Genomic DNA, 25,402 nt, shown 5'->3' with positions numbered 1-25,402 from the left:
CAATGACTGTGGGCAGAGCTGACGTTTTTTTCTTTGGTTGTAACCGAGTATATAATGCAAGTGAATTTACTTCTCTCTTTTAGTATTCCTATGCAGAAAGCAACGCACATGGCGGACTGGCTGCGGTGGCATTCGCTGTCTTCAACCTTGGGCTCGGGGCTGGGTCCCCTCACCAGCTGCTGGGCCTCGGGCTCTTCCTCCTCCTCTTCGGGCACAATGTGGTGGACAGGGGGGCCACCATGGTGGGAGCTGCCGCCGGCGTGATGCGATGACAGCCCACCACTGTGGTGGCCGCCGGAGCCCCCGTGGTGGGAAGGTGGGGCCACCCGGTGCCCGCTTCCCCCGCCTCCGCCGTCCAGCGGAAGCTGAGGGGGGAGGGGCATGGACACGGGGGCGCGCGAGGGGGGCGTTTTGGAGTGGTGCTGCGGCGCCGTCGCCTGGTGAGCCGGCGGTGGGGGTGCGGGGGGCGGAGGGGCAAACTGCGGATGCGTCTGAGGAAAGTGCAGGTGCGGGGAGTAGAGCTGGGGGCTGAAGTAGGCCGGGTACGGAAACCCCGGATGCATCTGTGGAGGTGCACCGGGTGGAGGCGCGCCTCCCAGCGGCTGCCGACCCGCAGTCACCAGTGGACTCGGGTAGCCACCACCCATAGGGGAGGCGGCCGTGGACACTGCCACCGAGGAGGTGGCAAAGAGAGGAGGCGAGAAGGGGTAGTGGTGGCTAGGAGCCGAGGAGGTGGGGGTGGACGTTGGGGGTGTTGGCATGGAAAGAGAGCAGGGCACTGGCTTGACGTGCGCCGGCGAGGAGGAATGAGAAAAGGAGGGCATGTGGTGAGGAGGGGAGGGGGCGCTCAGACGCTCTTTCGGAGGAGAGGGAGGGGGCTCGGTTTTGACATGGTGCGGGGGTGGGCCAGGGTATTCCACGGGGGCTCCGGACACCACGGAAGACGGCGAGGACCGAGGGGGAGCCGAGGCACCAGCGGCCGCCAGAGAAGATGCTGGCAAGCACGAGGAGGACGAGGGGGGAAGGGACGCCAGAGGAGACAAGCCTCTGGGCATCCCCAGCGGTGGACCGGTGGCAGCCAACGACTGAGTAGCCTCCGGTGGAAGTGGAGAGACGCGATTGCCGCTGCCAGGGGGCAACCCCCTGGGTGGTCCTTCCATGAGGAGCGTGGGTGGTCCGCTCATTTCTTCTTTGATGCGCACCAGGTGGCTCTTGACCGTGGGGGGCATCATGCCCGATGGGAGCAGGGGCTCCACAGGCGGCGGTGGCATGGCCGACAGAGCTGCCAGAGATGGGTTGATGCCTCCCGGCAGTGGCAGTGGAGGAGTCGGCCGGCCACGCGACGACGGGGACGACACCAGTCGAAGGGGCTTGGAGTCTTCCACTTCCATCTTGATCAGGGACAGCGGCATGGCGTCGGCTGGCGCCGCTGGCGACTTCTCTCTCGGGTCTGGCAGAGAGAGGGTGGGCGGTGCCTGAGGAAGCAGTTGGTCAAACTTGTCCTCGGACATCATCAACTTGGGCGATGGAGTCAGATTTCGCGTCGGAGGCGTCGACACCCCTCGGCCAAGCAGCTGATGTGCCGGCGGTGGCACGGGTGGCGACATGCGTGGTAGGAGCAGCTGTGGAGAGCGCTCCAGATGCGGCACTTGGCTCGGCATGCTTGGCACCACCAGGGAAACGGGTGAAGGACACGGTGGTCGTGAAATGGGAAGAGCCACGGGCACGTCTTCCGCAACTGCTGGGCTACACCGTGCTTCCTTTGGTGGCCTGCAAAGCAAGATTGCAGTGTTCAAACACTGTCGAAGAAATTCAACACTGCATGTCTCAGCACATGCTACAGACTGACAGAATAGTTTGAGCTTTTGAATGCTTTGAAGACACCACAGGCCAATAAAAAATTTGAAGTTTGAATTAACTGAGAGTAAGAAATATCAGTGGTTGAATTATTGTGAGTCTAATGCATTTAATTAACAGGATAGCAAGTAACCTTGGTGTCAACAAGCACTTGAGTGGAGAGTAATAATTGTTGAGGTTTTATGTCCGAGAACCACAATATGATTATGAGAAACACCGTAGCGGATGGCTCTGGAAATTTCAACCACGTTCTTTAACGTGCACATAAATTTAAGCACAAGGGCCTCCAACATTTCGCCTCCACCGAAATGCGGCCGCTGCGACCTTAGGGTTTGAGTGCAGTGTGGAGCAATGGGTGCAAAGACGAAGCAGACAAGAATGGCACCTTATTGGGCAGAAACGTTCACCGCAGAAAAAAAAGAGAGAGAGAGAGGCTGCTCACCCATCGTTTGCTACAGGGCTAGGTTCAGGCTGCCGAGAGCTTGGCCGCTCCTCTTCCACTGGTGACGGTAGTTGTGGTGGCATCGACGCAGCCTGCGATGGTTCTTCAGCCACATTTGTCGCTGACGGCACTGCCGCCGAGGTGGGGGCCACAGTCGGAGACGGTGACACGCTGGGAGGGCTGAGCGACGTCGCTTCAGGTTCTTCCGGGGCATTCTCTGCAGTAGGCGATAGCAGTTCAAGGGGGGCTCTTCACATAGTGTTAGCAATTTAGCAAGAAAAGTGACTAAATGTAGCTATTTCTCAGTCGTTTTGAACGACAGTGTTGCCTTTTCAGAGTCCTTCTGACCTTTATAGTGATGTTATAGTGAATGTTTCTTTATGATAAAAATATTGAGCTTGGGCACTTATTGCTGTACAGTTGTACATAAACCAGTCAAGCTGTTTTCCAGTTGCTTTCTCCCAGCCCCCTTCATTTCTATGATGAAAAAAAAAATTAAAAAATTGGGATATCATGTGCCAAAACAACATCAATCGTGAGGAGTGCCATAGAAGCACGATGGGGGGAGGGGGGGGTATTGTATCCTCGATGATTTTGATTTAACCCCTTTATAAGAGACACTGATGTAACGGACAATAGGTTATAAGAGACACCAGTCTGGTTAAGTCTAAACAGGAGTTGATCAGAAAACGAAAATGGAGTACACTGCTTATAAGAGATTTCTCATATAAGGGACATGAACTGCTGCCTGGTGTGTGTCTCTTATAAAGGGGTTCAACTGAATTAGAACATGGCCAGCACAGCAAATCCATGCAGCAAACTACAGTCATGCAGACAACGCTGATCAATTGGCATCTGAATGCAGGCCACGGTGTAAAACACAGTAATCCCTGATTATAGTGAAATCACTTTACTCGAAATATCACTTCATTCGAAATTTCTTTTGGCCCCAACCCAAACGCATGCATATTAGGTCACATTACTCGAAGTGCACGAAGAGCTTGGCCCGCTTAGAACGGAGTGGCGAGCGGAGAAGTCGCCGAGTGGCGGCGACCCTTTTGCACATGCAGTGTTGTATTAAGGGGGGACACGGGTCTTTGAGACCGAAAATCAGAAAAAAAATCGAATTTTTGAAAATGTTTTATTTGGATTCTGCCGCTACTGATACATAACCTCGCCAATTTTCATGCGTCTTAGATCGGTATTTTAGCCGTGACAGCATTTTATGTGCCATCAGCAAGCTAAATTTTTAGCGATGAACGCGTAAAAAACTGGCTTATTCAGCGCCGCGCTGATGCCGTTCTACGTTCCCTACGGCAGCCATCTTGGTCGCATTCGAAAGAGCTGCGCTTTTTCTTGAATATCCCGCCGCCCTTGTTTCTGTCCACTCAGAATTCACGTAGAAAATCCGCGCCAAAAAAAGGTCCCACCGCATGAGCCCATTGGCACAGTGAGCGCACGTGACTAAATAACGCTTTCCGATTCGTCGGGCCTCCCGCGCTGTCTGCTGCAGCGCACGCAAAGCGGCAAGTTCATCTCATCGTAGTGTCACTGTGTTGTTCTCGTCTAATTACGTCCGTTAAGTTCCAACCCGCGCAAGCTGGCAAGAAATTGGAGCAGGCGTTTTTGATCATCCTCAACAAAGACTGCACGTTGCGGCGGCTTACTGGCACGGCGCCAAGTGAGCTAGACGAAGTGCGCCGTAGCCGCCGGGAGTGAATTAGGCCTACGCTCTCGGCCGCGTTTTGGAACTTTGATCGTGGCGAAGCCATATCGAAAGTTGCGCAGCGCTTATAAATTCGAAAAAAAAAAAAAGCGAGATCACGGCTCTCGCGTTCCGCCGGCGTGGCGGCGGAACGCGATTCATCGGTCGAAATGCCGACTTCACCTGTGTCGGCGGCCACCTCGACGAGGTCAGCGATAGGCAGCGTGGTAGGAGGATCGACACGACGTTCTTGACTAGTGCCGATCGTGCGCAACAGCAGATACAGACTGAAGATAAGATCTCCAGCTTATCGGCAACTTCCGCTAGCAAGCGCAAGCTGCGGATGCTTGCAACAGCGTGCAAGGGCTCTGACCCGACGGCGGCTAACTACGGGATCGTCGACTTCTCCGCAATCAACAAACTGCTTGAAAGGACATGCACTGGGGCCGTTTCGATAGGAAAATGTGATAAACTACTCTCCTGGTGTCTTATAAGGCATTTATTTGCAAAGTAAAGCATTTTTACTTGTGTAGCGCTCTTTGAAGATACGGAGTTTTGTTTTTTGCTTTTTTCTCAGTTTCAATTTTTTGGCCACCTTTCATTCTTCTGGCGAGCGTTTCTCAGCTTTGGTACACTCGGTTTTGATCATTTTTGTATTACTGAAAAGCTCGATGTTTAGTGAGTGCAACAAAGTGTCATATGTTACTATAGAAAAGCGTAAATTTTTACCAGAGAGAAAATAACAAAAATATATTTTCTCGGTAGTCGAATGGCGAACTTTGAAGCTTCATAACTTATGTTGTAGGAAAGCTAGAACCATAAAATTTGCTTTTTGCACTCTTTGATAACTGTAGAATGCAATGGCATTTAATTCGGCAGGATCCGAGTAGCGAATTTATTAAAAAGGTGATCAAACGAAATTTTAATTAATGATTAATTTAAAAAATTGTCGTAAGGGCTACATAAAAACTGAAGTTTTCATCATCCTAACTTAAATAAAAAGATGCTTTATGTCAAAGTGCCTCCTCCCCCCTTAATGCCGCCGGTGAACAAGTCTTATACAGGCGCACATCAGGCCACAAAAGTACCAAACCCACGACCGACGACCGCTTAGTACAGTAGAACCCCGCTGATACGTTTTTGAAGGGACCGTAGGAAATAAACCTAAGAGACGGGAAACGTAAGAGCCGAAAAACAGGAAAAACGGCAAAATATTTAGTGGTACAGAATTTTATTTCAATTCTTACGAGCAGCACGAAAATTGGCGCGCTCAGCCGCGATCTAGTCGATGGATAGAAACGCGGAGCTTAGGACGGCCTTATCCACAGAAATGTAATCAACGTATGTGATTTTTTTAACACCAACAGCTGTAGGTATGAAAGAACTAAGCACATGCAATCACGACCGGCGCGGCGAGTCCGACCGCGAACCGCACGCACGACCATGCGAGCTCCAACCAGCTCGAACTCCTCCCGTTCTCCGACAAATAACGATGATGATGAGTCTACGCCAACGCGATGGCAGAAGTGAATGCCAATCTCGAAGGCCTTGCTTTCGCAAGCAATTACGTCATACACGCCATGTTTGTGCAATGCAAATCTCAGAGGCTATGCTTTTGTCAATAGTAAATGCCAATCTCGAAGGCCTTGCTTTCGCGAGCAGTTACGTCATAGACGCCATCTTTGCAATTTGAATCTCGAAGGCCATGCTTTTATTTGCATCAATTGAAAGATTCTGTTGCTTGCGCCTCTCATGCGGCTAATATTACAGTCAAACGAGGCCAAGCTGCGTGAAAATGCACCATGGCCGCTCTCTTTGGTAGTCACTCGGTCGGCTCCGGGCGCACTTCGCGATGTATCATACGGGAACGGTCCGACAGTTACAACGTAACAGCGGGGTTCCCAATACATTGTATCCTATGGGAGCTATGCCGGGACCGGCGGAAAACGACGTAACAGCCGGGAAAACGCAGCAGTGAGGAACGTAACAGCGGGGTTCTACTGTAACAGGTACCAAGGTAGTGCCCAGTGCTCCCAACTGTTTAGTCGCCGACGGATTTTTCGGACTGCAATAGTTCAGACTTGATGGATATTTCGGACTTCATAAATGCATTCTTTCAGGTTTCCGTAGCACTAATACGTTTATGCAACCAATTTTTTGGACGAATTTATGCCCTAAGGTTAGATTTTTCGGACTAAATCGCTCGTTTTAAGCCACGCCGCTCCATTTTCAAAGCCGCCACGTTGCACTTTCCGATGGCTTAGTCAAGTTTGGCTTCCAGTTGCCAGTTGTGTTGCCTCCAAGATTGAGAGCGCGCACAATGTGCCCAATCTTACAGTTTCGGAGCCCATGCCCGCTCTTCCTTGGCTGGCAAAACGCTCCTAGGGGACGTAACTTTTCTTCTTCAGTCAGCCTTATTGTCAGCATTAATATGCCGACAGGGTTTTTAAATGTGAAGCATTTCTTAGCAAACCTTTGGCACAGCACACCGCGGTGCGTCTGCTGTTTTGTTTGCCCCATATCAGTTTGTTTGCCCCAGAAATTTGACACCACTTCCGCCACACTTTTTGCAATGCATTGGGATACAATAGGGCCTCTCCCGAGTTTTCCTTCCTCCATGGTTATAGCGAACTAAATATGAACTCTGGTTGGTCACACTTGATTTAAGCTACATTTATTCCTTTCATATCGAAACCGAAAAATCAAGAGCCACCATGATATCGGCTGTAATGAAGAAATGTTTGGTTCGCGCAAGGCTCCGAGCTCTAAAGGTAGTGGAAAAAGCAAAATAACAGTAAAAGCTCGTTAATTCGACTCTCGTTAATTCGGAAAATCGGTTAATTCGGACATGTCATCTGGTCCCTGTAAATATACGCATCACTCTATGAGACTGGGCGCTCATTATTTCGGACAGATTTGACCGCAAATCGGATAATTCGGCGACTTTCGGGCCGCTGGCGAGGCTCGAAAACGAAAAAAGAACAATTCGGAACAAAAGTGAAGCTCAAACGCAGCATCGCCATGGACATCAATTATCGACTTGGCTTGGATTGAGACTGCTTGAACGCCTTTTTTTCGCGTGTGGGTTTTGTTGCTTTGTTCCCGTTGGTGTGCTGCATCGTTGATCGCCAATTTATCGAGGAACGTTTCACTACGGCTCCTTTAGCTTGATCGTTGCTGGCGCTTTTGTGTTGACTTCTCGTGTGACCGCACTCCACGCCGATGGCAAAGCCGGCGAAGCAGCCCAAGTACGAGGCCAAGGACTTCACCACCAAAGTAGAAATTTTGCGTGCTCTGAATAATGGGCTCTCCCGACAAGAAGTGATGAAGAGTGATGAAAGGGGATCCTTGTATCGGCGGCAAAAGAAGCAAGGAACGAGTAACCGTACTTTTAGCCACCAACGTGACGGGAACAGAGCGCTTGCTGCTTCTCGTTATCGGAAAGGTTCAAAAGCCACGCTGCTTTAAGAACATCAACAATCTTCCTGTGGATTACCGTGCCAACCGAAAAGCGTGGATGACAGGTGAAACTTGCGGACACTGCAGACATCATGCGAGCTGCTGAGCACCTTGAAGGGCTCAGAAAAATTGTGTCCGCGCGAATATCTGCTCGAAAACAGACAAGCATCCGCGATTACTTTGTTAAGTAAAGGTATGTTGAAAAAACTAGTGCATTTATTGTTTATTTCGACCATTCGATAATTCGGACATTCGGTTAATTCGGACATTTTTTCCAGTCCCTAGAAATCCGAATTAACGAGCTTTTACTGTATTGAAAGACAATTCACAACCACATTTTTGCTTAACATGTGGTTGTGACATAAAAGACTTGGTTTAAGAAGTTCCAGAAATTTTGGCAGAAATAAGCAGTGCAGGTGGCGCGAACATGGCCAGGAGATTGAGAAGCTATTGGAGACACTCTCGACGACTGAAACTGCTGAAGTAGAAAGGGCCCTGTTGCACCTGGACACTGTGGAAAACTTCTTCGCGGTGCATGCGTTTTTGCATCTAGTATTTTTGCACGAGCCAGATGCGGATTTTTAAAGCCGACTTCATCTCTACTGTTACATCAAATATAGGATATAACAAACTTTTAATTCTTTGCTTCTTGGGGGCTACAGTAATGTCATGCACAGCTCTGAGTGATTGCAATGAAGCTTTTATACGGCGACAATGATATGGCGCTCGTAATTATAGCACGTTGTACGACAGTGAAGCTAACTTTACATGCGCTGCAGCGTGATGCTATCGCGAGTTCCTCGTCAAGATAAAGATAGCATGCCAAACCCTAAATAACCGAGGCCACACAAAAACGCCTTTACATCCTTTACATCAGTAGGTAGAGGGGAGGGTCCCACGGCAAGCTGCTCTGGTTCCTCAAGGACAGAAAGCTTTTTTAGAACTGTTGTCATTTGTTATTTCCATTCTGGGTCGGTCGCTGTTGATCAGGAGATTTATGGACGTGCCCGTACAATTGGGAGGACTGTTTAAAAAGCTGGAGTGTCCCGGGCAAATCGGGAGAGTTGGCAGGCATGTATCTTACATCATGGTGCAGGCACAAGGCCTCTCACCTTCGTTGGAGGCAGCACCACCACCGACACTGCTGCTCCGGCTCGACAGGCCCTCGGCTCCCCCTGGCGAGTCGACGGGGCTCTCGGCTGCCTCGCCCTTCTTCTTCTTGGCTGCCGAGCTCGCTGCTGCCTTGTCGTCTTCCTCGTTGACCGGCGACGGCGCAGTCACGATGATGGCGGTGGTGGCGGCCGCCGCCGTCACCGCTTCTGCCAACTCCTCCGTCGGAGAGGCGTTGGGAGTCGTCGGCGTCGTCGGGAGCGCATTGGATGCGGGGGCAGTGTCGTCGCGTCCTCGCTTCTTGCCTTTCGTAGGAGTGTCGGGATTCGTCTTCTGCACGTGCAGCAGCGAAAGGAAACGGTGAGTAGAAGCAGACTGTTCAAGCAAGTAAAGCATGAAATAGTAGTTTTGGGGGCAAGCTGTGGTTTGACGGCTCAGCATGTACTGATAGCCAAGTGTTACACCTTTTTTTTTAAAGCCCCCTTCGGTAGTGACAGTACAGATACAGAGAGGGCGCCTGGAAACAGACCTTTTTCTTATCCTTGTCAGCCGTGCTGGTTGCGGGCGACTTGCGGCCCCCGAGCGTGGCACGGTTGTTGGCAGTGAGTGCTCCATCCATATTTTCTGGGCTTGCTGCATCACCTCCGTTGTTGTTGCCGCCGTGTTTACTCCGGCCTTTCGTATGGTTCTGGTTCTGGGGAAAATAGAAATAAAAGAAAAGATCTGTAAGTAACTGTGGAAGAAGCGTGCTGCATACAGACTTTAGTAAGCCACCCCCGCCCCGTCTTTCTGAAGTGGAAATCGCCGTCTTCCTACGGAAAAAGCAGAGAAAGAAAAAAAAATATTTGTGGGATTTCATACGTGCCAAAACCACAATCTGATCATGAGGCACACTGGGGGAGACACATGCAAGTCAGCTTCGTATTGCAACAAGCTTTGTATCTCTCTCCTTTAATTTTTTTTTTTCTTCTCGAGACTACAAGTTGTACCGTATTTACTCGAATCTAACGCGCACCTTTTTTCCGGTAAAACGAGTCCAAAAATTGCATGCGCGTTAGAATCGAGTACCGAAAAAAAAAAAAAAGAAACTCGGTTATCATATTGCCATCGGCATTTCAAAATGGCCGCCTCCTACGCGCCTTGGCCATTTCTCGTGTGCTGAGGATATTGTCATCCCGTTCTGCGTTCGCATCGACGGCATGGAAGGGCAGACTCCAAATACGTACTCGACGAGTGCACCACGATGCCGCATTTAAAAGAATAGTTATTGCATGTGCAGAGACGGACGGAAATCGGGCCGCATCGCGGTCGTTCGGAGTCCCCGAAACGTGCGCGCGAGACTGGCGCAAACAGAAGCAGAAGACTTTTTACAGCAAAGCTTCACGAAAAGGTTTCAGTGGACCAAAGCAGGGCCGGTTTCCCGAAATCGAAGAGCGTTGACAGCGACAAAGAGTGTCCGACAGCGACGAGGACTGATCCATTACGCGACTCGTATCGCCGCCGCAGTGGTGGTGACAGTTTTAGCGGCAAGGCCCGCTTTTTGACTTTGTGTTTTACTTTTTTGAAACTTTAGTTCTTTAAAACCCAAATACTTGTTCTTCTGAATGTGCGAAGTCTGACTCCTACGGACTTTTTTTGTTCTTTTCTCTCACGAAAAATGGGTGCGCGTTACAATCGATGTATTACTTTTTTTTTTTTTTTTTTTTTGGTCACGGAAAACGGGTGCGCGTTACAATCGAGGGCGCGGTAGAATCGAGTAAATACGGTAATATTTTGTAAGGTAACTGCTATTTGGGCATATCAATGAAAGAAATGCACTCCAGCCAGTGAAACAGCCTATAGACTATTTTATGGATGTGTTTCGGTGCCACCATATTGGGCTGTAGCCTTGCCGTTTTGTATCTTTAATGACTAAACGAACAGCGCTACATCATACTCATATGCATGAAAACGGTTGGGTTGGTGCTTTTGACGTTTCACAACCTCATTAACTCACACTGCGACATACAAAAATAAGAAAACGTTGATTGAACAGCCCAAGGCGGCGGCACCCATGTGTCTTAGGTAAAATTGTGGATATCAACTGCGAAATATTGTTGGGATAGAGAAATGCGCCTGTCAATGCTGTCAAGAAATGTCCCCCCCCAAAAAAAGCCTCTTCAGAAGTGGTGATCCGAGAATATAAACACTTATTTTTCAGCTAACCGAAGTATTTGCGCTCCAGATCAACTAGACATTTAGATAAGTCCTCGCCAAGGTCTGATTACCGGTTGGCGACCGCACCGAGGTATGGTCATAAACAGCGGACGCACCTCCTTGTTCCGGCGGGTACGCATGACGTGCTTGCCGTTGAGTGCATCCCCGTCGACGGGCTTGAAGAGGAATGGCGGGGCGCCGTCCCCGTCGTTGGACGCAAGGGGTCTCACCGCCTCGGTGCCCTTCTTCTGTTGGCAGCAGTCCCAGCAGAGCACCAAACTCTCCTTGCCCGTTTGGAACCACTCCTTTGAATCTGCATCGCCACACAATGCTCAAATGTAATCATAATTGCTGAGGTTTGACGTCCCAAAACCACCATATGATAATGAGGGACGCCGTAGTGGAGGGCTCCGGAAATTTCGACCACCTGGGTTTCTTTAACGAGCACCTAAATCTAAGTACACGGGCCACTATCACTTTGCCCCCATCGAAATGTGGCTGCCACGACCAGGATTCGATCCCGCGGCCTTTGGGTCAGTACTCGAGCACCATAAACACTTGACCACTGCAGCGGGTCCTGCTCAAATGACTTGCGTCTGAAAGTACGCAACAGATACTACAAAATCTGTGGACTAATGTCAAGGACTCAAAATAGCCAACATTCCCAAACAGTCGGCCACTGATGGGCAACCATTTTAAATGAAATTTTGGAGCTTTAAGTGCCAATACCACAATGCGATTATGACACACGTCATAATGGGGGGACACCTGATTAATGTGACCATTCGAGGAACCTTAGGACACCCATAAATCTTACACAGATGTTTTTACGTTTCATTTCCACCGATACGCAGCCGACACAACCAAGAATTGAATTCGCGCCCTCAAGCTCAGCAGCGCGACACCAGAGCTACAAAGCCACCCACGCGTGTCGTGGCCAACAGTTTTATGCCAGAGAAGTGCAGAGAAGGTTTTGACAGAAACACCCCACCAGTGTACACAGATTCAACCTATCTTTCTAGTGGCCCTATAAACATTTATGACAATAGACTGTCAGTAAAGTGTTTCGTCCTTTAGTTGTCCCTGTTTCTGTGTTTAGGCTCTACATCTACAATTCAGCACTTATGAGAAGGTACTGCATCTGATACAGGATAAAAGAAGGCATTTACGTACACAATACTGGTGCTTAACCCTTTCGCTACCACTGACAAGTGTAGTCATTATGAGATTGTGTAACAAAATGACAGATGACGACTACAGTAAAACCTCGCTATAACGAAGTTGAAGGGGGAGTCGTAATTACTTCGTTATAGCCATTAGTTCGTTATAGCCAATATCCATTTCTACAGACAATTAGCACGCAAGAGAGGATGTACTCACCACCAAATCCCACAGCAGCCCGCCACGCAAAAGAAAAACGGCCGTCGCACGGAGAAAAACTAGCAAAAGAAAAAAAAAAGAAAGAACAGCAAAGAACTGCTACTTTATTCACTCCAAACTCGGCACACCAGCTGGCGGTTCAGAAAAAAAGTCCTTAATAGACTTCTGCCGTGTCTTCCTCAGACGGATTATGGCTTTTTCAGCCGCTGCCGCTATGTCGAGTCCGTCCTCGCCGTCATCGTGAGCGGTGAAGAAGCGGCGCAGCAGGTCTGCCGCATCCAGCACTTGCGCGGACATCGGAACATCGGGTTTGCCAACTCCGGGCTGTCGTCGACACATTCGTCACTGTCGTCACTCACCACCCCTGTCACCGCGCGCACAATTTCAGCCTCTGTCAGCTCTTCGGTTGTCACCGCGTCAGCATCGGCACTGACGTACGTGCAGAAGGTGTCGCAGTCGGGCACAACTCCGGCGCCAAGAAGAGCGTCCCACGACGCCAGGTATTGGTCACCCGCGGCACCCTCATTGGTGGCAGCACCGATATCTTCGCTGTCACTGCCGCTGTTGACGCCAAATGAGGCATGCACCGGAAGCAGATGGCGATCGTGCTTGCTGTTACAGACATCCAAGCAGCCTGTAGCATCTCGATCACCATGTAGAGGTCGATTGTAGTCTCGCGCTTCATGCTCATATTGAGTAGAATTCGGTCGATTACACGCTTCCGGTACCGTGCTCAACGCTACGCCGAAATCTTGGGCAACCTTTTTCTTCTTGACGCTGGACTCAACGGCTTTTAACATAGCCGCCTTCTGCTCGATTGTAATCGTTTTGCGCTTTCGTTTGCCGTTGCCGTCGTCCATCTCCTGTCTAGCGGCGGGAACCGAGAGAGACGCTGTTCTGATGCACACGCAGCGAACGACAAGCAACAACAAGGCCCGCGGTCCCCGCGTAGCCGCCCACGTGGTCCACGCGCGCAACAGGAGAGCGGGCGGGTCCACGAGTACCGCGGGAGAGGGGAGGCCGGGTGACGTGCGCGGGTGGGTCCACGAGTTTCAGTGGAAAGGGGAGGCAGGCAGACGCGCACCCTCGCGCGTGTTGGCAGGGGGCTCCTCGGGAGCGCGAGGCACGAGTTTTGAATTGCCGCATCCGTGATGGGACGTAAACCGTCGCGCGCTATAAGACATTGACTTGCCGGCTACCAAAATGATCAGTAAATGCTCGGTGGGGAAAAGAACGGTTCATTATATCCATTGCGAGGAAATTTTAGCTTCGTTAAAACGAGATGTTAAATACATGGGCGTCTATGGGAATTTCAAGAGGAATTACGATTGCTTCGTTATATTCATTAGTTCGTTATATCCCGCTTCGTTATAACGAGCTTCTACTGTATACTCGTCATCAACAAAAATTGGTCCCGCATGGAACTAGTGAAGACTATGCTCGTCATAGCTGTGTTTCTTGACGCTACATGGCCACACTTGTCCATGTTGGGCCATTTGTGTCTCGGCTTTCATTTTATTGCCATTTTTCATTGTATGGCCATGCAGTGAAGCCACCTTCGAGCAATCTTTTTTTACGCGATTAGTGAAATAAAGGAACCCCTTTGAATTGAACGAATGATACCATTTTATTAAGAAAAAAAAAAAAGCTCTACAAATTGAGCGGAAAAAAAAAATCCGATAATTCTGGCACATTTTTCTTCTTTTCTTACGGTAGCGAAAGGGTTAAGGGGGGACATGGGTTGTGGAGACCAAAAATCATCAAAGAAAAAAGTGTTTTTTTTTAATTATATTATTGACATCTACAGCTATTATTTCGCATGTAAAGCCTAAGAGAAGTCTTATAAGATCAGTATTTCATCTGCAGTTTAGATCTGTGCAACGAGTATGAGCTGAATGTTAAATGTTTTTGGGTCATTTATTTAGCTTGTCGGAGTGATATCTCATGATCTAGAACAGCTAGAGCTGTAATTACTTTTTTAACATAAAGTCCAAGCTGTGTATCACAAAGTGCTGAGAGCAGAATTCTAATTTTCTGCTCATAGATTTTTTAAAATTGATTTTGTTTTTTCTTTACAGTAGTCATGGTATAAACATTGAATTTCGATCATCTGCAGAATGACTAGTTATGATCCGATCTGAAAACTGTTTGCAGTTTGCACTTATTGCATATAGTAGTATCTAGCTATCTGATAATATTCACTTTCTGCTGAATGGCTTTTTTCCTGTTGTCTCCGGAAACAATAGAGAGGCAGTCTTGTGTATCTTGTAAACCAGTTTACTTACAAGAAAAATTATTGTATATTTGAAATCAGCATGAAAAACCAAACAAGTCTACTTAATTTCATCAGGTTTGGACATAAGATAAAGAAAATATCTCCACACACCATGTCCCCCCTTAAGGGGGGAGGTGGCGATCGAAAAGAACTTTTTTGTTTGTTGACCTAGAGTAATGAAATTTGGCAGGCACACTGAAGAGTGTCTCGAATAGCTATATATGAAGTTTCATTGCGATATCTCGAGTAGTTTTGAAATTACACTATGTTACATAATCTGATGACATACTCTGCTGGTGAAAAGCCTAGCATTGTAACAAAACATGCCAGGAAGGTCCAAGTGGTTTTGATCTTTACTCAAAAGAACACTACACAGGATGACATTATTAAAAATTGTCTATTCCTTTTAGTTTTTTTACAAATAACATCCCCATCAGCTTCATGTATTGCATCAGAACTTCTCATGCACTAATTATCACATACAAAAAAAACTATGCCCTAAGCAAAGTAAAGAATAATGTCATCCTGTCAACAAGACTTCAAGGATTAAAAGAAAAAAATCGGAATCAAAATCTGTGTAGTAGTTGCCAAGATATCTGCTCCACGAGCTGAGCAACATGCCAAAAAAAACAGTATTGAGAAAACTGCGTTTAAAGTTTGGCCTTCTCTAAAACACCTAAAGATTGTGGTCTTTGGTTTTTTTTTTTTTATGGTGTTTCACTTCTTGGACATGTGGCCTTTCTCCAGTGTGCCTTTGTTCTTTTTTCATAACCTCCTCCTTTTTTTGATCTACAAAAAACCAGTATGGATTTCAAACCAAGTTCTCTGTATGAAGGAGTGGTGTGATAGACATGACAGAAAAGAAGATATTGCAATCTAATAAGGCCATACACTGAAATAATTACACATATTTCTTGTATTTATGCTGTCATTAGCATAATTATGTCTTGCTTATTGATTACAATTAATCATTGAATATTTTTTATAAAGAGAGAGGTTTGTTGTGACAGAAAATGGCTCACACCGTGATAGCCGATGCCTTCGTTCCAAATAACAAACAGTTATGGCTAAGACGTTAGTGGCACAGGGATTTTTGAGCAGTTTATTCAGTGACGCAAGTCGGGCAGATAAAAATTCGTCCCCCTGCTTCATACACGTTCTTTTGCCATTCTCGCGTATGAAACGTATTATCATTCGGCCGATCGCGGCAACGCTAGTCTACGAGGCTTTCATTGTTTCAGAACATTCATAAACGCCTGCGGCGATACCAAGCACGGCTCCAAGCACGTCTAAATTACATCACTAGTGCTTATTGACAGCACTCTGACCGCGAAGTGCTCGGCCGCGGGGTCCGTGGAGCCGGCGCGTGATGTGCTTGGAGGCGGCGTTCGTTGACGATTCGCGAATGCGAAGCTACGATGACGATCCGCCCATCCGCGGTTCCGAAATGCCGGCGAGCAATGTGCTTCTTCGCTTGCGAAGAAGCACATAGCCGCGGGTACGCTAGCGCGTTGTTCTTCCCCGCAAGGTTCGAGGTTCGTCTCGCTAAACGGCGCCGTGAGCGGAGTTAGGCCTAGTGACGGCTCCGAGAAGTAGGTGCGCAGGCCGTGGTGCCCGTTGCTTCGAAGTGCGTAATGCGTGGTCGTGAGTACAAAGAGTTGTCCCGCGATATCCTTCGTCACGATGTCAGAAGTGCTGATAAGCAGAAATCAAAACATCTAACCGCGAATCCGACGCTGAAGTCAACGCTAGAGTCGGTCCGAGACTCGCGTTTGCGATGTTCGCTAGGAGCGCGGCGCACCATCGTAATCAGATCGAACTTCCTCTTGCAGCTCCAAACTAAAGCGTATTTATATTCTAAGTGATCGTCGAGCCGTGAACACAGAACAATTGCGAACGTGTCACGAAGTAGCGCGATTCTCGACAGCCATGAACTCGCGACGTGCAATCGGCAGACGATCTCCCGGAGCGAGCATCGGACCAATGGCGAGGCGAGCTGGGGCAACATGGCGGACGCGGCCAATCGGAGGCCTCGGAACGACTCTCCAGTGTTTGCTTTTTGTGCGCTTCTTTCTGAATGGAGGAGCCCGCTGAAGCGGGGAATTTGAACACGGAGAAATGCCCTTTCGAACAAGCCGAAGAAGTTGGTTCGCGGTCACGCCATCGCGGAGCTACAATTTTTTGAAAATCGCTCTTTTTTTTGCGATTTCCACAATAATTTTCGCCACCTCGGAGGGCAAAACGAACTTTTCGAAGCAATTCTGGGTGGTTTTCAGTGTAGATATTTTGGAATCAGATAGAAAAAGGGTTCCAGAAACTGAAATCTTGATTTTCAGAAAATCGATTTTTTTGCCATTTTTTGCGATACGAAAGCCGCGTCCCCCCCTTAAGGGGGGACGTGGGTCCTAAAATTTTTTCTTTATTTTTGGGTCAATATGAACCAAACTTCACTGTCTTGACCAGTTTTTTATGCTGATTTCAAATCTGTAATTAGTTTTGTAATAGCTGCACTAGTTCAAAAGATCTCGAGGTTTGAAAACATAATTAGTGCCTGCTTCTTACGGGGCTTTTAGGCAATTTCGACCTACTAAAACCAATATGCAAGTGCATGGGCCCAATGCCCAGGTCATGCTGTAGGGGGTGATGCTATTTTTATTCACTTGAGAGCACTGTGAAGGTCAGAAAACAGATGAACACTCACTGGTGGTTATTTTTTCTGATTCACTCTCATTAGTATCTTTAATTAAAATTTGTAAAATGGTGCTAGAGTAATGCAAAGAGCATCACCCCTCAGATCGTTTCAATACGAGTAAAATTATACCAAATTTGTGATTTTTACTCAGCAACAACATGGAAAAAAACCCCGTAAGGCTGAGTGCGTTGAGCAAAAATATCAAACTGAGAAAAACGCATTTGAAGTTTCAGACAACGGTAACTTTTGTGGAAGTGCAGCCACAGCACTAGTGGTTATATCATTTGATAGGTTTCTTCTTCACGAGAACAGCCATACCAAATATGTGACCATGACCTGCCAATGTACTGGCAAAATCTTCTTATAAAGCCACATAGTGCACCCAGTACCAGAGTGATAAACTCCACCTTTAGCAATTCATTGGCCTGTACCAATTCCTTGCAAGCTAAAGAAATACAAAATTTGTCTATGAATATGGCTTTGCAACAGGCAAATAAAATAGGCAGAGAGATTAAGTCTAAAAAGCCCGTGGGTTATTTATTAAACCAAAAATCAGTTATTATTGTCCAGCAATAGCACTTGGCTCAACAGCAGGCAAGGGCTGTACTCTGGGTCCCCTGCTGGTCTGTGTCATTTTGAAAGTCTGTGCTTGGTGTCACTTTTGCAACTTCCAATGTCAGTTTTTAACCTTCTCAAGGCTGTGGAGCACAAATCAATTTCCCAAAGTGTAACACGGCGTCTCTGCCATTCCGGTGTTGCTCTGTCAGGTCGTGGTTGAAGCGACTACCGTTGCACCCTTGTCGACTGTATTGGTGGCCCTAATTTAATGCATTTCACTTCAAATGACATTAATTATCTTAGCACCACTATCACCAGCTACCTTCTACGAGAAACGCTTCTCGCGCGAGTCGCACCTATGATAATGAAGCACAGGCTTTGAAAGCAGCCTATACCCTCTGTCTTGGAAAAGGTCACTGCTTGAGCCGAACTCGGAACGAAGCACAAGCCCAAAGAACGTTTTTATCACGGATACGTCCACGTGGATAAATTCTGTGCTGTTTTCCTTGACGCCGTTCACCAACATCCAACGGCTTGAACTTCCGCTGCTTCGTTGCGCGCTGCGATGCCAAGCACTCCTCCCGTCGCCGTATTTCCCGCGCACTCGGCAGTCCCGCATAGTATGCCATACGAACGCGGTTTCGAATGCCACTGAAGCGTTGCCTAATGATCCGATGGCTGCAGCTTGACCAAGGGGAACCGGGCGGTTCTCGTAGACTCGAAGCTCCGGTAGCGACAAGTAGTTTCGGCATCGCGCCCTCGTACGCTTGGCGCCTCTTCTTTACACGAGAATCTCGGGATGTGCCAACACAAAATAAGATAACTGTGTGTCGGTGGGCCGCACGAACGCGAGCAGCGTAAGCAGAGGAAGATGACACTTGTAACAACACACGAGCATACGACACCGGCAACACGGCAGCCGTGAGCGCAGAACAAAAATACAAAAACAAAATGGCCGCCTTGGGTTGCGCCAGCCAATGGGAGGCGCGAGAGAAGGGGCTCGCCTCGCGCGCGCGCGCTCTGGCCAATGAGCGTTCTACAACCACCCTGCGGAAAAGCGCCGATAGCGGCCGTTCTGTTGCAGCGACGCCATTTTGAAACGCCGCAAAATGTACACAAAGAAAACAGCTTCAAAACAAGCCAAAGATGGCGGCGATCAGCCAGCTGCTGCGCCCGCGGCGCGCGCGGGAAGTTTGAACAAATTTTGCCTGTTGAGATGCATTTTGCGGCTCCCGTGGCGTCTTAAAAATAAGTTTTAACCCATTTCCCGGGCGAAATCGGCGATAATATTTTGAGGGCAGCTGCTTAGGGGTGCAAACATGCCTAAAATGCGTTTTTCTCAAAACTGATTTTCTGTCCATTTTTTACTATTCTAAGACCCGCGTCCCCCCTTAATCGCAAAGAAATAAACACTGGGCTTTTCCACCACCTTCAGTACTTTGCAAGCGATTCCACAAGCTCTTCAGTCCACTTTGTTTTTTTCTAAGCTAACCCATGTTGGGAGCTTAGAATGAGGCGAGGGTTTCACATGAATGCTTTTGTTCAACAATCCAAACAAGGCAAAAGTTCAGAAAAAGATGAAAGCTTGAAGAGATGAAAATTCGTGAACATGGGAGGTCGCTGGAGTCAACTTTTTGACAAGTGGTCTGGTCTCTCTTCAAGGCAGCAACCTTAAAAAAGACAAGACCACTTGTCGAAATGGCTCCAGCGACACACCGTGTTCAAGAACATCCATTTGTTCAGCAATGTAACTACAATGTTCACTTTCAAAGAATGTGTTCAGTTGTCAGTAGAGCTGTGCGAATAGCAAAATTTTGGGTGCGAAGCGAATTCGAATATTGAAGTGTGAGTGCGAATCGAATCGAATATTTTTCGAATATTTCTAGAATATTTTTCGAATACTTCGAAGCGAAATTGCAGAAAAAAAAAGTTGGAGAGGATTCCTAAGCATATTCTTATGACATAGCAACGTGAAAGTTTCTTTTCGCTAGGTTGAAGCGCAATGTAGAGGCCGAATTGTATTTATGGCCATGATTTAGTGCAACCAAAGTGCTGCCGATAACACTTTACACGTGGTAGGCAAAATTGCCATTTCCTCAGCCTCTCCTTCTCTTTCAACTTCTGCGGAAGCCCAACTGATGTGGCGGATAAGGGTGTGCTCCCTTCAAGTCCGGAGTTCCAAATCTGCCTTGTAGACATCGATATATAATAACATCTGAAATTTTGGATGCTAAAGAGCTTCGGCGTCCAATTATTCGGATTTCCTGTCCAAATTTCAGGCTCAAAACAGCATTAATTGAGCCCCCACCTCTGCCATATCTTTCATCTCCATGTTGGAACCAGCGTTTTCTTGAGTTAATACACTTGCGACCGTAGCAGAGCTTGAAAGGCAGCTTCGTCGCAATGCGGGATGTGATGGGGTGAAGCATATTGAAAATCTAGGGACCACTTCTAATCGGATGTTGACTGTGTCTTGCCAATTCGATTGTAGCGGAGCTTGAAAGGCAGTTTTGCCGCAATGCAGGGTTGTGGTGGGGTGAAGCATATTGAAAATCTAGGGACCACTTCTAATCGGACGTTGTGTCTAGGCCAAGTTCGACCGTAACGGAGCTTGAAAGGCAGCTTTGCCGCACTACGAGAGTGTATTGAGGTGAGGCATACTATAAAATCTGAAGGGGTCACTTTCAATCGGACATTGACTCTGTCTTTGGGAAGTTCGAATAGTTCGAATAGTAAAATTCCAGTGCGAATCGAATCGAATAGCAAACACCATTTGAAAAATATTTGAAATTTCGAATATTCGCACACCCCTAGTTGTCAGTCAAGCAATGTGTTTTGTAAACATCTGTCTCCTATGTCGCATTTTCGAGCAATGAAGTTTTGCATGCGTGAATCCACAGCGCGCATAGAGTGTTATTTTGGCCAGCTTGGCTCTTGGCCAAATGTTGATAGAATGCACGAGCCACAGGGAACGGCACGTCAAGCGCAACCTCGCGAGTGGACAAAGCGGATGAGTTTTTCTGGAAGCACTCCTAACAAAGTAAGTGCACGGCACTGAGACCAACCAGATAAGGTAGCGCGGTGTCGGAGAGAATACTGCCGTGCAGCACTTACTGGTAGCAAGGCAGCTGTGGCACATGTAGGCCGGCACTTCCCGGGAATCAGAATCATCAGCAGACTCCTCTTCTTCGCTTGCTGAACTCGCATCCGCTGCACAAATGAAAAACAGCGAGTGAACAGTGATTAGCAACAAGCACAACTGATTAGCAACTACCATAAGTTTAAAAACACGCCCTTTGAAAACAAGGGATTTAGGAAGCAATCACAACTTCTGCCGGCCAAAATCCACATCAGCTGCATACAATATAATCTGAAGTGTAATTACCAATGACCCTTTTTACCCACCTACATCTAACTAGCAAACATTTAAAACCATTAACACTACTACAACTAACGATAATGTTTAGCTTTCACGTTTAAAGAAATATAAAGACGGAGGAGTTTCAAACAGAGCTATCCTGAACAGGTGGACAAAGCTGCGGCTCCCATTATCTAAGCAGCAGACAAAACAATATATACAACATAGAAAGTACCTCACAGTTGCAAACTTTACACATTGATTGAAAACCTCAAACTTAATAAAAATCAAAGCATGAACTACATTTCACCATACAGAAAGATATAAAAGGCACATGTCGCAGGGACAGAATCAAGCTTAGTTGTTTTATTAGGAATGTTCACAGCAATTCACATTGGTGTGTTACAAATCCTTCTATATTCACTAGTTTTATTCGTCCTTTTTAGCTACAAGAACACCTCACTTCCGTCACTGTGGGAGTGTCTGACACCTTGCAGAAACACCCGGCTCCCACGCATACCAACATGAGTTTGATCTGCACAAACATTTTGTTTGTGCAAACCTCTCATCAAGTGTATTGCACAGCTGCTACCAAACTCACCGAATTCATTTTGCGCCACTTTGGTCAGTCGGGATGATGGTCTGCTTCGCCGAAGCACGTTCTGCCTGCGGTGTCTCCGGTGAGGCCGGGAAGTCGCCGCGCCTGGGGTCTTCTTCCACAGGTAGTAGAACTCCACCAAGTCAGCCTGCCATCACAAAAGGTAAGCGTCATGCAAAACTAAGCCAAAAAACAACAACACACACGACAAAAATGAAGTAAAAGTTTAGTAAGAGGTGTCACCACACTTACCGTCTCCTTATGTGAGAGGAGCTCCTTGCGTATCTTGAAGAAGTTTTTGCCATATTGCCTCAGGCCCTTGACAAAGCGTTTCTGCACGGATGAGATGACAAGCGAGACAAAGTGTGAGAAGGGTAAGGGACGCGTCATGTCTACTCAGAAGCAACCAACCAAAGGGTGGTTTCACACAACTGAGCTCTCTCCTATCCACCAAACTTCTGCGGCCAACTACTTCACCTGCACTCTTAAAAAAACAGCGCGTCGAAAGAGTGCCTTTTGTCACCGAACAATAATCGTCATCTAGCTTGCTTGCATTTCCTTTCTTGAATACCCGATGCTCGCCACTTTCCTATAAAAAATACTATGTCATGCTGATAGCGCACATGCTGTACATGACCTAGAAGTGCTGGCCGCGCAGGGATAATGCAGGGGAAGGCACGCGAGATAGATGATTATTGTAGGGGGGCCAAAAAAACGCCCTTTTTACTCGCTTTTTCTTTAGAGTGTGCTGCCCTACTTTTTATGTTGACATTCTGCCTGTGGTTTCACACTCTATATTTTTCACACTGAACAGTGATGCATAAGCCAATTCAAATGGCATCTCTAATAGACCCCAATCTTACCCGTTCAACATCTTTGTTAATCCAGTGCTACAGAATTTCAGGGTAAGATGGGAGTCCTGGAGTGATGAGAAATTGCCGAACGAGGAGTGTCACTGCATTCATCATACGATGATTTCTCATGACCTCAACAAACAATCCAGAGAAGTCAAACACAACAGCAAAGTAGAGTGTCGCTCGTCTCAACTTGCAACAAAGCCACACAGTCACACCGACTGGAAGGCAAAAAGCCCTCAGCCGATTGTTAGACCCCCCCCTCCCCCCATTCTCGGGATCGCAGGCACTGCAAGCTTCCTGTACCTCATGGGATTTTGCAGTGCCTTCATGATTGCCCCACCATTAACCAAGTAGTGATGCCATGTGGTGACGTCACCATGTGACATCACGTCATCATGACGTCACAAATTTTGGTGACCAGCGATGTCATGATGACGTCATCATGCGATAATTTTTTTCAATCACTCGTGTTGACACCGCCGCCGCTACCAACGGTCATTTTTCACATTTGATGAGGCGCCTACGGCTTCTGCCTAAAAAAGAAGAAAACCTGCACCGGTATGTGTCTACCTGGTCCTCGTCGGTCCACTTTTTATCGAGGCCTCGGGGTACGGGGTTCTTGACCAGAGCCTGCAGGGCACGGCCCGTGTCATACTGGCTGTCGTGCAGCAGGTCCAGTGCGTTGATGGTCGTGTCATCCCGTGAGGCCGCCAAACACCCGTCCTCCGCCGAGCCCCCGTCACACATGCCCGCAAATGCCGCCATGCTCCTGCAATGGGCACCATTCAGAAAGAGCCCAGGAAAGGGAAAATGAAGTGCTGCAAAGCACTTCTGATTCGAAGTTTACTATGGCAAGCCAATTCCACGATACGCATCACTACACCACCAACGCAGCAAATCGTGCTGGTAGCGGTACAGTAGAACCTCGCTGATCCAGTCCCATTTCATACGATTTCCTGGTGGTAATTGCAATGTCATTATCAAGCAAAACTGTGCGATGTTTTAGTGAACTTGGATAGTACATTTTCCCGGATAGTACGTTTTTTCCACGTTTTTTCAGAAATGTATGAATGAGGTTCTACTGTAATCTTCAGTGGACTGAAAGGCATAGAGCTACGTTGAGGATCATGTGTTTGCATCGTATTAAGCTCACTAATCCTTGACGTTTGCCATTCCCCTGTACTTAAATCATATTACATCCAGTTTGAATGTGTTGCATGCCCACGTACCTTTACCCGATGTAACGTGATTCATAGGATTCCTATGAATGCATTAGAATCTCTGACCCATGCCCATGCATTAGAATCTCCGACCACAAGGGCGCCGCCACATCTGTCATTAGAGTGCCTTGCGACCGTTACCAGCTCCTGATACACTTGCTGGACTGGACGGTAGTATTCAGTTTTCATCAGTTATTAAAAGTGAGGTCATGTAATGTAGAGTTGTAAGCATGTGTCAACAGAAAGTGCAGGCGATGACACGCAATCAGCTGCAATCTCGAACTCAAAGTGGATATGGTGGCGCCATCTAGCAAAGGTGCGTGCTAACACTCCTTCCTGTGCCACAAGTCCTGCGCGCAGTAAGTTACCTAAATAGCCTTAAAGCTTTCTTCAAAATGTTCCAAATAAACGTCAAACTCTGGTTGCACATTTCCCATTCGTAAAAAACAGCCATATCTGATTTATACCCCCTGCACTAGTTCCATTTCATAGTGCTAATTTTAGTCGTTCTGTAAATAATTGCACTGGCAACAATGACAATGGTAGGGTAATGGCGGCGTTCTTGTGGTCAGCACTCTTTGGACAAGCTCTTCCTCTAGAGTCTGTGCTAAAGCTATGAGACATACTGCAAGTGCACTTCGAATGTCGTGAAACCAGTCTTGTTGTCCTGAAAGAAAGAGCACCGACCTGGCGGCCCTGAGGTACATCATGAGGTCGCAGTCGGGAACCCCGGGCGTCCAGCGCAGCTCCTCGCGGGGCATGCCGGGGGGCTCGTGGGCGGGCCGCAGTTCGGGCAGCCGTGCCTGGTGCCCGGGCCCAACCCGGATCTCGCCCCCGGACGGCCGCTCGGGGCCTTCCCCCGCCACGCTGCCTCCTTCCCACTGCGGGGATCACCCACCGCTGCTGCTTCTTCTGGCCACCCCCCTCCCTGGAAGACAAACAGACCTCCATCGAGCTGATTGCTACAAGCACAGGTACAATCACAGGCTTCTAGAATAAGCTGGAAAGGCCATGAAAGTCCCACTGAGCTACTTAAAGGCTCCCGATCTTCAGGAGCATCTGTGAACTGTCAGCATGAGTTCGTGGTGTCTGTGTTCACACTAACTGTTCGTTTCTTTTTTAACACAAAAGTGTTTTATGCCGGGGTCCACCAAGTACATCCATCACGGATATGACGTTGATAAAATGGACGCCAACGGGTGAGAAAGAAGAAAACCAAGAAAAAAGATACCCCGCTGGGAATCGAACCCACGACATTGCGGCCGCGACGGCAAGCGCCCAACGCCCTACCGACTAAGCTAACTCAGGAGATGCTAGACACGGTGCGAACGCGCCTTATATCTTTCACACATTCTCTTTCGCGGCGGGCGGAGCGGGGCGGTGCCGCCGTCTGTGAGATGTGAAAATAAGTAATGCCTCACGATCGACACTTACTAGCGCTTACTCCGAGATTGCACGCGATATCGGAGGTCACGGTTAAAGCGTCTCGATGCCAGAGAGGTAGACTGGCCGCGCTGGCGTCGCCGAGGCACCCTTGACTCAGTTACGTTCTTTGCCTTTGGCTTCGTGTTAGCGTGCGTCAGCTCATCGGAGTAGTGCAGCTTCCACGTGCACCAACGGGATTTCTCCGCCGCCGACTGCTTCAATTGCGAGAGCAACGACTAACAAAACTGCTGCAATACACGTTGCAGAAAG

At 48.0% G+C, this 25,402-nt stretch overlaps 1 protein-coding gene across 1 annotated transcript in view; it reads right to left on the bottom strand.

Annotated features, from left to right (window-relative positions):
• The window catches only part of LOC119391177 (arginine-glutamic acid dipeptide repeats protein), a gene marked incomplete at its 5' end in the record, with an annotated part of 33,581 nt that extends 8,984 nt beyond the window's left edge, over window positions 1-24,597 (bottom strand). The window contains 11 exons of the mRNA XM_049415180.1: window positions 105-1,770; window positions 2,300-2,516; window positions 8,576-8,906; window positions 9,103-9,267; window positions 9,335-9,385; window positions 10,886-11,082; window positions 20,789-20,884; window positions 21,634-21,778; window positions 21,883-21,963; window positions 23,058-23,256; window positions 24,395-24,597. Coding sequence (XP_049271137.1) covers window positions 105-1,770; window positions 2,300-2,516; window positions 8,576-8,906; window positions 9,103-9,267; window positions 9,335-9,385; window positions 10,886-11,082; window positions 20,789-20,884; window positions 21,634-21,778; window positions 21,883-21,963; window positions 23,058-23,256; window positions 24,395-24,597 — 3,351 coding nt within the window. The remainder of the gene's footprint in view (window positions 1-104; window positions 1,771-2,299; window positions 2,517-8,575; window positions 8,907-9,102; window positions 9,268-9,334; window positions 9,386-10,885; window positions 11,083-20,788; window positions 20,885-21,633; window positions 21,779-21,882; window positions 21,964-23,057; window positions 23,257-24,394) is intronic.
• Between the last annotated feature and the right edge of the window lie 805 nt (window positions 24,598-25,402).

The sequence above is a fragment of the Rhipicephalus sanguineus genome, chromosome 4 (assembly GCF_013339695.2).
Source record: "Rhipicephalus sanguineus isolate Rsan-2018 chromosome 4, BIME_Rsan_1.4, whole genome shotgun sequence".
NCBI classification, from domain to species: Eukaryota; Metazoa; Arthropoda; class Arachnida; order Ixodida; family Ixodidae; genus Rhipicephalus; species Rhipicephalus sanguineus.
This window is presented reverse-complemented; position numbering and strand designations above follow the sequence as displayed.